This window comes from Nannobrachium achirus, assembly GCF_963921795.1.
Source record: "Nannobrachium achirus genome assembly, chromosome: 15".
NCBI lineage: Eukaryota > Metazoa > Chordata > Actinopteri > Myctophiformes > Myctophidae > Nannobrachium > Nannobrachium achirus.
In genome coordinates this window covers 42,018,642-42,032,314 of record NC_137822.1, presented here as the reverse complement: position 1 = coordinate 42,032,314, position 13,673 = coordinate 42,018,642, and the positions used below count along the sequence as shown (strand labels likewise).

At 42.4% G+C, this 13,673-nt stretch overlaps 1 protein-coding gene across 1 annotated transcript in view; it reads left to right on the top strand.

Annotated features, from left to right (window-relative positions):
- Positions 1-13,673, top strand: part of rasgrf2a (Ras protein-specific guanine nucleotide-releasing factor 2a) — a gene marked incomplete at both ends in the record, with an annotated part of 70,954 nt that overhangs the window by 13,026 nt on the left and 44,255 nt on the right. The window contains one exon of the mRNA XM_080743231.1: positions 3,346-3,452. Coding sequence (XP_080599357.1) covers positions 3,346-3,452 — 107 coding nt within the window. The remainder of the gene's footprint in view (positions 1-3,345; positions 3,453-13,673) is intronic.

Here is a 13,673-nt window from a genome sequence, read left to right as displayed (position 1 = left end):
TTATTTGAAAACTTGTGTTACTTAACAGATATACATTATTATATTATAAAACATACATGAACCACATTAGCCTAATTTTCTACATAGGCTGTTTGAAAATAGCAGATCTACAAGCTCACAACATGTCGTTGTGAGCTTGTAGAGCGGCTATTTTCAAACATTTTGTACTTTTACTTTTGGTACTTTAAGTGCATTTTGATGCCAATACTTTGGTACTTTTACTCAAGTACATTTTGAATTCTAGACTTTTACTTGTAACAGACTACTTCTACATTGCAGTATTGATACTGCACTGAAAATATCAGATCTACAAGCATGACCCCGGCATGCAACAATACATATAAATCAGTCATAACTACACACACACACACACACACACACACACACACACACACACACACACACACACACACACACACACACACACACACACACACACACACACAAGCCCTTAAGCCTCTGTCTGTCTGTGGCGTCCACAGCACACACGCTACAGTTACAGTAGCTAGCTTTGCATCATTAATACTCATGCAGGGATTGCAGAGCCTTTTTCTCTCTCTCTCTCTCTCGCCGCCCATGTTGTCGTAGCCTCACATGAACGTTTGACTGTCAAATGCCTTATTTATGAAACAACGTGAAACATTATAGAGCCACACACTCAGCAATGAATCATTGACGTGTCTTCAATGTATTGGCCATAAAGTGAATGGCATATCGAGTGGCAAAGTGAGTTTAACATCATTTAATGTTGTTTAATGTAATCAGATAGGACTTTACTGTTAGGATGTATCGGCTGTCAAGGCCAGAAAGTAGATTTTTTTGCCACTCAGTAGGCGTTCCTGCATAACCTCCGGGTATGATGATGTCACACGCATACCCTCTATACTATAGGCATGCACAAAGACACAGCAGGCTAAAGGCAGCCTTAGAGAAGGATAAAGTGTGGCAGTTACTGCTGTACACAATTATTTATTATTTATTACTCTGTGAATCTTTACGCCAAGGCTCTGCAGGAGTCTAGTGTGTGTGTGTGTGTGTGTGTGTGTGTGTGTGTGTGTGTGTGCGTGCGTGCGTGCGTGCGTGCGTGCGTGCGTGCGTGCGTGCGTGCGTGCGTGCGTGCGTGCGTGCGTGCGTGCGTGCGCCTGCCTGCCTGCCTGCCTGCCTGCCTGCCTGCAGTGCTTCTGTCTGTCAGTGTGTCTGTCTGTGTGTTTGTGAGGCAGCTGGATGTACAAGCACATCCCCTGGACATGTAAATGGTTCCTGTGTAAAGAAATAAGGCTTTCTAGGATCTCCTTTTGGTTGACCTTGTACTGGTTGCGCTGTAATGAAACTGTACTTTTCTCTATTGCAAACTGCTAACAAACTCTTCAATCAATCAATCAAACAGGGACTTGCCAACCCCAACCCAAACCTTGATGCTGAGTACCATTCTTTAGCCCCATATGGTCATTGAACTAAGTATTGGACTCAATTGCCACAAGCTACACTAACTAGTAAGACACCCTAAGAGGGAGAAGCTCATACATGGGCGTGTGCATGCCATGGACATAATTAATTTGCAAGTGTCTTGGCCATACATGGAGATGACTACATAGATGTCTGACGTCATAGATGTCTGACATCATAGACCACATGAGGCTGAATGTGATGCTGATAGGTATTTTGTTATGGTTCATATCATCTTTTTATCAATACATATTGTTGACCACTTGACCCTAAAGACACAGTGACTGTGTCCCGTTATACTCATGTAATGTACAGTACACACACAAGGTCTCCGTCTGGTAGAAATCAGACCTTATCAACTGCCTGGAGCCAGTACCTAAACAATGAGAATTGTTTTGGTATTCTAAGGCTCAGCTTGTGTCATCCAGACACCAGCAAGGACATCTTCCCCCAGGAACCCTGTATATGGACTCTTAGTCTTGTGATTCGTGGACAAGAAACATATCCTATTAACTGTTGAAACGTCATCCATTGACTGATGAAATGACCATACTTATACTCATGTCAAAACATAATTTGTCAGAGAGAGCACGAACCAACCATTATGTATGTACTGTAAACCTGTCTTGAATACTCTCTCTCCATAGTAAACATACCATTCTCACTCTGATCACTCTCCTGTCTTATTTCTGTGTGATGGATTATTGTATCTCATATGGGAATAAGAAGGTGTTGTTGTTTACAAATAATATTTCAATCAGATGCCATCAAGGATCTCCATAGGAGATTGTGTTAGTGTGGTTGCTCTAACAGGGCATCATCTGGGAATGCCCATATATGGACATATTGTGTCAATCTCATGTGGTCTATGGTGTCAGACATCTATGATGTCAGACGTCAATTTGCAAGTGTCTTGTCCATATATGGAGCATTAGGTGTGACAGACAGATGGACATGAGCTGCAAGTTTTCATACTAAATAGCGACCCACAGTCGCAACACCTTCCCAAGATTGTCCAACCGGGGAATCTCCCCCCTGTCAGCTGAAAAGAAGTGGCTTGGACTCCTCATGCATAGAAGGAAGCATGAGGTCAGTCCGTTGCTCTCCCCATAATCCCGGGAGTGTAGTGCCCGAGGTTATATTATATAATATATATATATATATATATATATATATACAGGTGAAAAAATGGGTTCCACACATTTAAAAACAATAGATAAATAAATATATTAACCCTTTGCCGTCCGAAATAGAATGGTGGTTGGTAGATTAGCCGTGAAATTTCTATTATTGTATTGTGATCTGAGACATAATATTATGTTTATAAACATGAGCCCGCCGCCCCTCCTTCTTGGACAGCGCCGTTGTTTTTTCTTTTTCTTTTTTTCCCAGGTCATTAGCTCACCGTGATTTTCTCGATCTCCGTTGGGATAAAGTGGTGGTTTTGGCCGACCATCGATCTCCCTGTGCGTTTCGCGTGCGCGATCCGCGCGCATAACGATCCATGCATATAGTCCAGGAGTGACTGAACAGTCGATGTGTCCACTTTGGATAGCCTAGCACCTAGCACTCCAGCTCTGCTAGTGCTAACTTCCAAACAACAAGTGGGTGGGAGGAAGGAAGGCTAAAGAAGGAGAGGCCATGAGAGTCACTTCTGTTTCATGTCAGAGCAGCCACGAGCCACCGATGGACGAGCGGTGACTAGGGAAGATTAGACGATCGCCGATTTTCGGATCAAAGTCATTTATTCCGGTTTTAATGACAAAGTCCGGGAAAGTACGGCGTGGCTGAGACTCCTTGCTGGGATGTGCGATATACTACGGTTTTAACATTAAGGGGCTCCCCGTGGCTTACAAAGTGTTAACAAATTGTCTATGTTTCCATGTGTTTTTGACGCAGCACTACTTCCTGGTGGTGTTCGGCCATGACGGACAAAAGCCTCTGGAGCTGCGGACGGAGGAGGAGTCAGACTGCAACGAGTGGGTGGAGTCTATCCAGCAGGCCAGGTGAGGAAAAACAGGAGCTTTAGGACCCAGGAGCGCAGGACAGACACAGGCATTGGCAGAGCAGTTCAGTGCAAGTGTCTTTTATATTTTCTTGGTTATTTAATTAGGGCCCGAGCACACACAGTGTGTGAGGACCCTATTGTATTTGCAAAGATTATTATTCTTCCGCCGAATGAATCGTGTTTTTGAGCCGCAAAACGTACTCCAAAAGTTGCGCAACTTTGCACACACATCACAAGTGGCGAAAAATTTCGTATTTAAAAATAATCAAAAGGGGGCGTGGCCTAATGGCTCAATAGCGCCCCCTACAAAACTTCGTGCCTCAAGCCCCACCATACGGTTTCACCTACACGTACGAAAATCGGTACACATCTGTATTGTGTCCGGACTCACAAAAAAGTCTCTCGGCGCCACGTCCGAAACCAAACAGGAAGTCAGCCATTTTGACTAATTAGTGGCGTTTTGGTGTATTTTTGGACGTTTTCACGTGTCGCACTTTAACGAACTCCTCCTAGGGGGTTAATCGGATCAACTTCAAGTTCGCTCGGCATACTCAAGACACCTTAACAATGAAAAGTTATCAAAATCGTGAGTTTTCGTAAAACGGCGTGCCCGTGGCGAAGGGTCAAACTTCCTTCACCAAACAGGAAGTGCCCCCTCTTCTGATTGGTCCATACTTGATTGTTCCTTTTTTTGGCTGTTACTCTTCAACCGTTTATCCCAGAGCCCTAGAATGGAGAGTTGCGTCACTCCCGTTCACTTCATGGGGCCAGATCTTCTACGCACACATCTATTGGCGTATAGTGACAAACGGCGAACCGGAAGTTTACAAAATGCATTGAAGTCTATGAGGTGTAAAGTGACAATGAACCACGTGACCAGCGCTGTTTCTGACCCCGCGGTGACACCACTCTCTGATTATACTGCTCTGGTTTATCCTACAGAGTTGTGGCTGGTATCATATGACTTGATTAAGAGTCCTTAACCTTAATTGACGCTTCCTTCGCCAAACAGGAAGTGCCCTTCACCAAACAGGAAGTGGCTCTATAACTCATGAACCGTTTGTCGTACAGACTTGCGGCTGGTGTCATAATTTTTTTTTTCTCAAAAATTTTTTTTTCTCAAAATTTTTTTTTTCTCAAAAACTTTTTTTTCTCAAAAATTTTTTTTTCTCAATTTTTTTTTTCTCAAATTTTTTTTTCTCAAATTTTTTTTTTCTCAATTTTTTTTTTCTCAAATTTTTTTTTTCTCAAAACATTTTTTTTCTCAAAAATCTTTTTTCTCAATTTTTTTTTTCTCAAAATTTTTTTTTTCTCAAATTTTTTTCTCAACATTTTTTTTTCTCAAAATCTTTTTTTCTCAACATTTTTTTTTTCTCAAAATTTATTTTTTCTCAAAATGTTTTTTTCTCAATTTTTTTTTATCAAGTTTTTTTTTCTCAAATTTTTTTTTTCTCAAAAATCTTTTTTCTCAAAAAAAAATTTTTCTCAAAAAAATTTTTTTCTCAAATTTTTTTTTTCTCAAATTTTTTTCTCAATTTTTTTTTTCTCAAAATTTTTTTTTGAGAAAAACTTTAAACTTTCGTTAAAGTGCGACCCGTGATAACGGCCAAAAATGCGCCAAAACGCCACTAATTAGTCGAAATGGTTGACTTCCTGTTTGGTTTCTGATTGGCTGCTGGCCTTGTGACGTGGGTAGAGCTGCGAGGGCCCGGTCATTGCTGCTTGCAGCTTTAATTATTCTATGAATTTGATGGGTTTGAATCCTGGTCTTCCCTCCTTCTTTAACCCATTTAGAACGGGTACACATTATTGTTTATCATTATTTTATGCTTTAGCTATTGAAAAATAGCAGATATTACAAGCTCACAGCGCGGCACCGAGTGCCGCGCTGCGAGCTTGTAGATCTGCTATTTTTTTTAAATCGTGAAAATTAGAATTTTGACCCGATTCTATAAGTGTCTTTTGAATCCTTCTAAGGTTTTTTGAAAAACCCTATGTTTCTATGTCAGCAATCTGGCCAGCCATCGTCAAAGAAAAGGTCCTTTTCACTTAACTGGAGCTCAGTTAGTCTGTTCTTGGTTCTCAAACCTTTTTTCATGTGAAGGACCCCCACAATTATAATTATTTGGCCACGGACCCCCATCTCAAAATATTTAGTTCCAGGGACCACCCAGAAGCAAAATTTGAGTTACAAACGTTCGCATTGAAAATACATATATTCAAAGATTTGCACACATTTTCACAACTTTTTCAAAAAATAGCAGATCTACAAGCTCGCAGCGTGGCACTCGGTGCCGCGCTGTGAGCTTGTAGATCTGCTATTTTTCAATAGTTAAAACATTCAATAATTCTAGGCCTAAAATGAACGGGACGGGAACCCCTTTTGGGGTTTTTACCTTTACAGACTGCTGTATAACTATGTACTGCTATGTGTAGCAGTGGTTCCGAAACCTTTCAGGCTGAGACCCAAAGGAGAAATTAGACGTTTGCCCGGGACCCAAACTAGAAAACAGCAGATCTACAAGCTCACAACGCGACACTTCACGTCCCATTGTGAGCTTGTAGATCGGCTATTTTCAATACTTCCTTAAACATGTGTATTCTAATTTATGGAATTTCTTAGATTTATCTTTTATTCATGAATGGATCATTGCATTTTTCCATATCTGAAGTGATGGCTCCATGTCTGAAAATGTTCAATCAAGGCCCGAAACTACAAGAACAAGCATAGCAAGTTTCATGCTTTTGTGAAAAAGTGAGAGAGATTGAGAGAGACAGAGAGAGAGAGCGAGAGAGAAGTCAAGTGCATACATAATGCTGTCATGTGTATGCATGCATTCATAAGGAGGAGGACATTGCATGATGCAATGTTTTATTAAATAATGTTGCCTACTTTCCCTACCTTCACTGTGTGCTTTGGTTATTTTAATGCGTCATTTATACTACACCAGTGCATGATGGTGTTCGCGCAACAAAAGGCTACTGCGTCTGCAAGCTTGCACCGTGAACTCTGCGAACCTGCAGATCTTTGCAGACTTCTGCCGCGCGACAGCATCGTCTTACGATGGAGTATTAGTCGGGCTTAAGAAGACTGTGGCAATGCTCCAGATATTCACTTTCCATCTGTGCGTGCGTGCGTGCGCGGCTGCGCGCGTGTGTGTGGACGTGTGTGTGTGTGTGTGTGTGTGTGTGTGTGTGTGTGTGTGTGTGTGTGTGTGTGTGTGTGTGGACGTGTGTGCCTTTGTTTGTGTGTGTGTGTGTGTGTGTGTGTGTGTGTGTGTGTGTGTGTGTGTGTGTGCGCGCGTGTGTGTGTATGCAACAGTTAACATTTAGGTCACACTCTGGCGTTGTGCTGATTACATCACAGCTGTGATGTTCACCGTCTATACCTCTACGTTTCTGTTTCTTCCTCGCACTGTTTCACACTCATCTCTCATCTCTCTCTTTCTCTCTCTCTCTCTCTCTCTCGCTCTCTCTCTCTCTCTCTCTCTCTCTCTGTCTCTCTGTCTCTCAACACTTTCTTTTTTTTTTAAATTCTGTTTTTATTTGGATCATCATCATCATTATTACATTCACAAATCTTCAATATTTCAACAAAATAAAAAACAAACTCTGATGACCAATTTTCAACAGTAACAAATGAATGAAAAAGAAAAGAAAAGAAAAGAAAAAGAGCAGCAGCAGGGCAGTTACATTACGGGAAACGCTTTCACTTTTTCACTTATTACAAGAACAGTTACATGCGTGAGAAAAAGGTATAAGGTCTAGGCAAATTTACAAGAGGACAAACATTACATTTTTAGCACCAACATCCGCATTATCAGACCAGTCAGCCAAAGTCAGATCGAAACTGTCTCACATATCCAGTCCACTTGTCCCAAATCCACAGGAATTTCTCCTCTTGGTCCCTTATTAAGTAAGTCAATTTTTCCATTTTATATATGTCATGGACCACCTCAATCCAGTCATCCACAGTAGGTTGCTGTGGTTGCATCCACTTTCTTGTGATAGCCTTTTTGCTCGCTACTAGAAGGATCAAGAGCAATTTCTTGTCATTGCTGTCTAGTTCTTCATAAGGAAGGTTACCCAAATACAATGTGTCGAATTGAAAAGGGATATCAAAACCCAAGACCGCTTCCAGGTGTTTGTGAATATCCTTCCAGTAGGAACTCAAGACTGGACAGTCCCAAAAGACATGGTAATGGTTTGCAATACCTTGCCCACATGATCTCCAACAGTCTGCACCTGTTTCACTATATCTTTTTTGCAAAGGTGTTATGAAGTACCTTATATGGTTTTTCCAATTAAATTCTCTCCATGTCTTTGAACATGATGTTTCCCATATTACTGTGCACGTTTTCTCCCATTCTTCCATGGTCATGGTAAAATTACCTTCATCCCGCCATTTATCCATAACATATGCTGTACCTTCGATGTCATTCTGTTGGAGACCATTATATAATCCGGAAATTATCCTACTACAGTTTGGCTTATCAGCAGACAGAAATACCCCCAGAATCCCTGAAGATTCCAGATGCATGGCATCCTTCACCTCCTGGTTAATATAGTGTCTAAGCTGGAAGTATCTATACAGATCACATTTTTCAAGACCATGTTTCTTTTGAACAGATTCAAAGCTCTTGAGTACCCCCTTGTGTACGAGTGTGTAGTGATATGTTATCCCCCTACCAATCCATATTCTAAATCTATTATCATTTATGTTTGGGAGAAAGTCTGTGTCGTATGCACACCATCTTAGCATTTTAATTCCCTTCCCCAGCCCAAATTTCTTCACCGTTTCTTGCCAAATTTTTAATGATATATTTATCCATGGGTTGTTTTTATCCCTAATTTTATGAATTAGCTTTTCGTCCCCTATTACTGCTGCCAGGGGGACTCCTTGAATCAGTGCCTTTTCAATGTCTTTCCACCTTGCCACATATGATGTGTTGAACCAGTACACAAGAGGTCTCAGTTGAGCTGCACAATAGTAATCATATAGGCATGGAAGGCCTAAACCTCCCTGCTCCCTTTTCAGCTGTAGTGTTTTATATCTAATCCTAGGCCTCTTGCCCTGCCAAATAAATTTAGATATTAATTTATCCCATTCCTTGAACTGGTTCGATGACACCTCCACTGGGAGTGACTGAAATAGGTAAAGCAGTCGCGGTAGGATGTTCATTTTAACAGTATCTATTCTAGCACTCAGGCCCAGAAAGGGTAACAAGCTCCATCGTGCAACATCCGATTTAACTTGGTCATTTAGTGGTCCATAATTAAGTTCTTTTAATTTTGAGATATCTTTGGGCAGGACAATCCCCAGGTATCGTATCGATTCCGAATCCCATTTCAGGTTATACTTGCCCACTAGACAAGCAGGTGGGTTGTAATTAAAGGAAATAACCTGGGTCTTGTCAACATTGAGCATATAGCCCGAAAGGGCTCCAAATTCCTCTAGTGTCTCCATTAAAATGGGAACTGTCTGTGTGGGCTGGCCTACATATATTAACACATCGTCCGCGAAAAGAGCCAGCTTATGTTCACCATCTGCCATGTTTATTCCCTTAATGTTTTGATTTTGTCTGATCATTTGGCTTAGTGGTTCAATGAACGCGGCGAAGAGCCCGCAGGAGACGCAGTCTCCCTGTCTGACTCCTCTCTCCAATTTAAAGGGTTCTGATAAATCACCGTTTATTTTAATTCTAGCAGTCGGGTTTTTATATAGTGACTGGAGTATTCCAATAAAGGACTCATGGAATCCAAACCTCTCTAGTACCTTAAACAGGAAGCACCAGTACACTGAATCATAAGCTTTTCGAGCATCACAACTTATCAATGCCGCCTCCTCCCCACTCTGTGTAATATGGTTTACAATATGTAAAGATCTTTTAATATTGTCTTGTGTCTGGCGTTGTCTGATGAACCCAGCTTGGTCATAATTTATTAATAACGGCCATAAGGAGTCAAGTCTCTGAGTCAGGATAGATGTAAATAGTTTGTAATCCAAATTTAGTATACTAATCGGCCGGTAGCTGCCACATTCTGCTCTGTCCTTCCCTTCCTTCGGAATAACTGATATTACTGCATCTTTCCAGGATGGTGGTGTTTCACCAGTCCGCATTACCCAGTTAAAAGTTCTCATAAGTATTGGGGCCAGGGTGTCCTTCAGACCCTTAAAGTACTCGGCCGAGAACCCATCTGGTCCTGGGGCTTTTCCTGTTTTCAATCTGGAAATAGCAGACTCAACTTCCTCAATTGTTATTTTGGCTAGTAGTGCTTTGTTTTGGCCTTCTGTTACCGAGGGTAGGTCGAGAGATGAAAGAAGCGCTTCAATTTTGAGCTCATCAACATCTTTTGGCTGGGAGTCTAATTTCTTATAATATGTATTAAAACTTTCCTTAATTTTCTCTAGGCTGCTCTCCATTTTCCCCGTTTCAGGGTTCTTGATCCTATGGATGGTATTGTCGGCCTGTTGCTTTCTCAGTCTATAGGCTAGAAGACGCATTGACTTCCCTCCCACCTCATAATACCGTTGTCTAGTGAATAATAGTGACTTTTTTATTTCTTGTGTTCCTAATTCATCTAGCTCATTTTTCACTTCCCCCATCTCACGCTTCACCCCGGGGTCCAGGCTATTTGCATGTTCTCTTTGTAGATGTTTAAGTTTAATTTCCAGATCCTGTATTTTTTGTTTCCGTAGTTTCTTTGTTAGGGAAGTCAGGGCAATTATTTGGCCCCTAGTTACAGCCTTAAGACTATCCCAAAGTATAGCTGGAGTTACCTCACCATTATCATTCAGTTCAAGAAATGATTCAATATCTTTTTTCATATTTTCCCTAGTCACAGGACTGTTCATAATGCTTGAATTAAGTCTCCAGAGAGTAGATATTGGTTTTCCAGTTATATTCAATGTCATATAAATAGGGCTATGATCTGATAATGCTATTGGGCCTATAGTACAATTTTTTATTCTATGGAGGTCCCTATTAAACATAAGAAAGTAGTCCAGCCTGGCATATATAGAGTGAGGGGCGCTGAAGTAAGTATAATCCCGACTAGTTGGGTACATTTCCCTCCAGACATCTGTAATACCTACTTCCTGCATTATCCAAGTAATTTTTCTAGCAATAGGTTTAGGCACTGGGTCGCCCCCAGAAGCATCCAGATGTGGTTGCAGCCTCTGATTGAAATCCCCAGCACTAATCAGAATACCCTGGGTTTTTGTCACCATTAAATCAAATATCTGTTTATAAAAGGACCATTCACTTCCCGGGGGGGCATATATATTCAACAGAGTCATTAAAACACCCTCTATTCTACCTATTATCATCACGAACCTGCCCTCCTTGTCTTTTACCTCTGATATGTGTTCATAGTTTACCGTACGAGAGATCAATATTGCCACCCCTCTCCTATGACCAGATTTATAAGACGATGAAAAAATATATTTAAATCCTCCCTTTACCAATTTGGTATGTTCTATTTCGTTAAGGTGTGTCTCTTGTAGATATGCTATTTGTACCTTATCTTTTCTTAATTTTGACAACACCCTTCCTCTCTTAACCGGACTACCTAGACCATTAACGTTAAATGATACACATCTTATGTCTTGCATTTAGGTTATACCCTGCATGTACATTACTTTGTTATAAAACATCCCCTTTGCTGCCCTGCAAAACTGCAAATAAAAAGAAAACAAAACCATACAAACACTCGAATCAAAAACACACAATAACACACATTCAGACTCCAAGGTAGAGGTCTCAACTATAACCCTACGCCAGCCTAAAGAATGTAAGCCCCCCTCTCTAAGCCTACTGAGGGAGGCCTTAGAGTTAACAACATAGTCAGATCCCATTTAGGAAAATACCCGATCCTCTAATTGTCTTTGAAATGTATTCGCCTTGGTACTTTGGTTATATCTATTATAATATTTACTATTCTATTCCCATCAGAATCGGAAATAAAAAACAGAGAACAAAACAGCATTTTTCCTGTTCCCATACACAACTCAGTCAAATTTGGACAGGGCACTAGCCCTCTCATCATCTCACCCAACTGACATTAATTACCACCGTTGGCATCTGCTCCGTTCACCCGCTCGCCGCCGTCCACCTGCTCGCCGTCGTCCACCTGTATGCCGACCACCCGCTCGCCGTCCTGCTGTTCGCCGTCCTCATCCTCTCCCCCCAGGGGTTCTCTGGATGGTGGTGGAGTAACCCTTCTGAAGGTCTGCAGCTTCTCCTTGTAGCTCACTCTGGGTCTCGGTCGTGGTGGTCTCCTCTCCCTGCGCCGGGTGCTTTTCTGCCACGTCAGTTGTCGAATCCTCTCCATCATTGTCTCCGGGGCTTGAATCACAGTGACGGGGAAGCCTCTCTTCGCCATGTCATGCGTCGCCTCCACCGCCGTGTCGTATATCTTGGTCCCCTCCGCGTACTCCACCTTCAATCGGGCGGGGTGGAGGGTTTTAAACGCTATTTTTTTATCACGCAGTATTGTGCGTGCCTCCTGATACTCACGGCGTTTGTGGAGAATGCGAGCGGGGTAGTCATTGTCCAGTGTTATTTGTTGGTCCCGCCACACAAACCTTTTCTTCTGCCATGCCACTCGGAGCACCATATCCTTTGTTTTGAAGCTAAGGAATTTAGCCACGATCGATCTTGGCTGCGCATCAGCCGGTGGTTTGGGCCCGAGCGAGCGATGTGATCTCTGTATGTGTAGTGGCTCGTCTGGCAGCCCCAGCCCTTCTTTCAGTAGTTGTTCCACAAAATCATTCATTGTAGAACCATCTTCTAAGCCTTCAACCACTCCATACACTCGGATGTTTTCCCGCATCGAGCGTGCCTGTTGGTCAGTGATGCTAGCATCAAACTGGGCTAGCAACTTTAGCATTTCTGACGTGACGTCCTCTGTTGTTTGTATTCTCTCCTCCGTCGTTGTAATTCTTTCCTCCGCCTCCGTCATTCTTGCGTTCGTTTTCTTTAATTCCTCCTTGATGTCACCGAGTTGCTGCCTGTTATCACGCCTGAATTCCCTCAGTTCTTTAAGAATAGCATCTGTTTTGTCCTCCGGCCAGGCCAGGGCTGTCGCGCCGCCATCTTGGCTCACATCATGGTATTCAGGAGAAATGCTGCGACTCCTCGCGTCGTTATCCTGTTTATCCTGATTCTTGCTGGATTTTCTGGTGTTTAACCTAGTCTCAGGCATTTCAGCCCCTCTCTCGTTCTCTTAGATGTACTTTGGTTACTAATTTCGCTGTTTATAGGGCTTTCTGTCGATATTTTTTCGGGAGCGTCTTAACTATGCTGCCATCCTGCTGGTGTCTCAACCGGAAGCCGTCTCTCAACACTTTCAATAGGACTATGGATGAGTGATTAATCATTCATCATATCGGTATCACCTGATTACATAGTTAAAAATGCAGTATTTGTAAAATGGGAAAATCTGTGTTGTTGTTTGCTGTCCATCCATCCAGCCATCTTTAACCGCTTATCCGGAATCAAGTCGCGGGGGTAACAGTTCCAACTGAGATTTCCTGAGTTCCTTATCTTGAGCATCTTCCTCCACTCCCTCTGGGAGTATACCGAGGCGTTCCCAAGTCAGTTTGGAGATGTAGTCCTTCCATCTGGTCTTTGGTCTGCCACGGAGTCTCCTCCCAGTGGGATGTGCATCGAGGACCTTCCTAGGAAGGCGCTCGGGGGGCGTCCGTACTAGATGCCCAAACCATCTAAGCTGACTCCTTTCCAAGTGTAAGAGCAGCAATTCTACTCCAAGTCTCTCTCGGGTATCTCAGATAACAGCCACCTGTCTGAGAAAACTCATTCGGCCGCTTGTACCCACGACCTTATAATTTCGGTCATGACCCACAAATGGAAAAATATGCAAAAGTAGCAAGTCAAAGTCTTTGATGCAAAAGCATGTGATTTATTCACCTTTTCAGTGTTCAGGCAAAAGAGATCAAAATAAGACAGCTCAAACTATGTACAAAACCAGCATTTGCCATTGGGTTCCCTCTCCCACAGTCCTCTTTTCCCCTACTCATATCTCCATCACCGTTTCCCCTATCCATGCCAAACTTTGCACACACACTCTTTGGCTGCCAAACCACAACCTCCACCCCTCATTACTCACATGGCCCTCTTCTAGCGCAACCATGAGGCCGATTCTTGCAAAACACGTTTTCGGACACCGCTCCTACAGATTTTGCCTTGCAATCGTG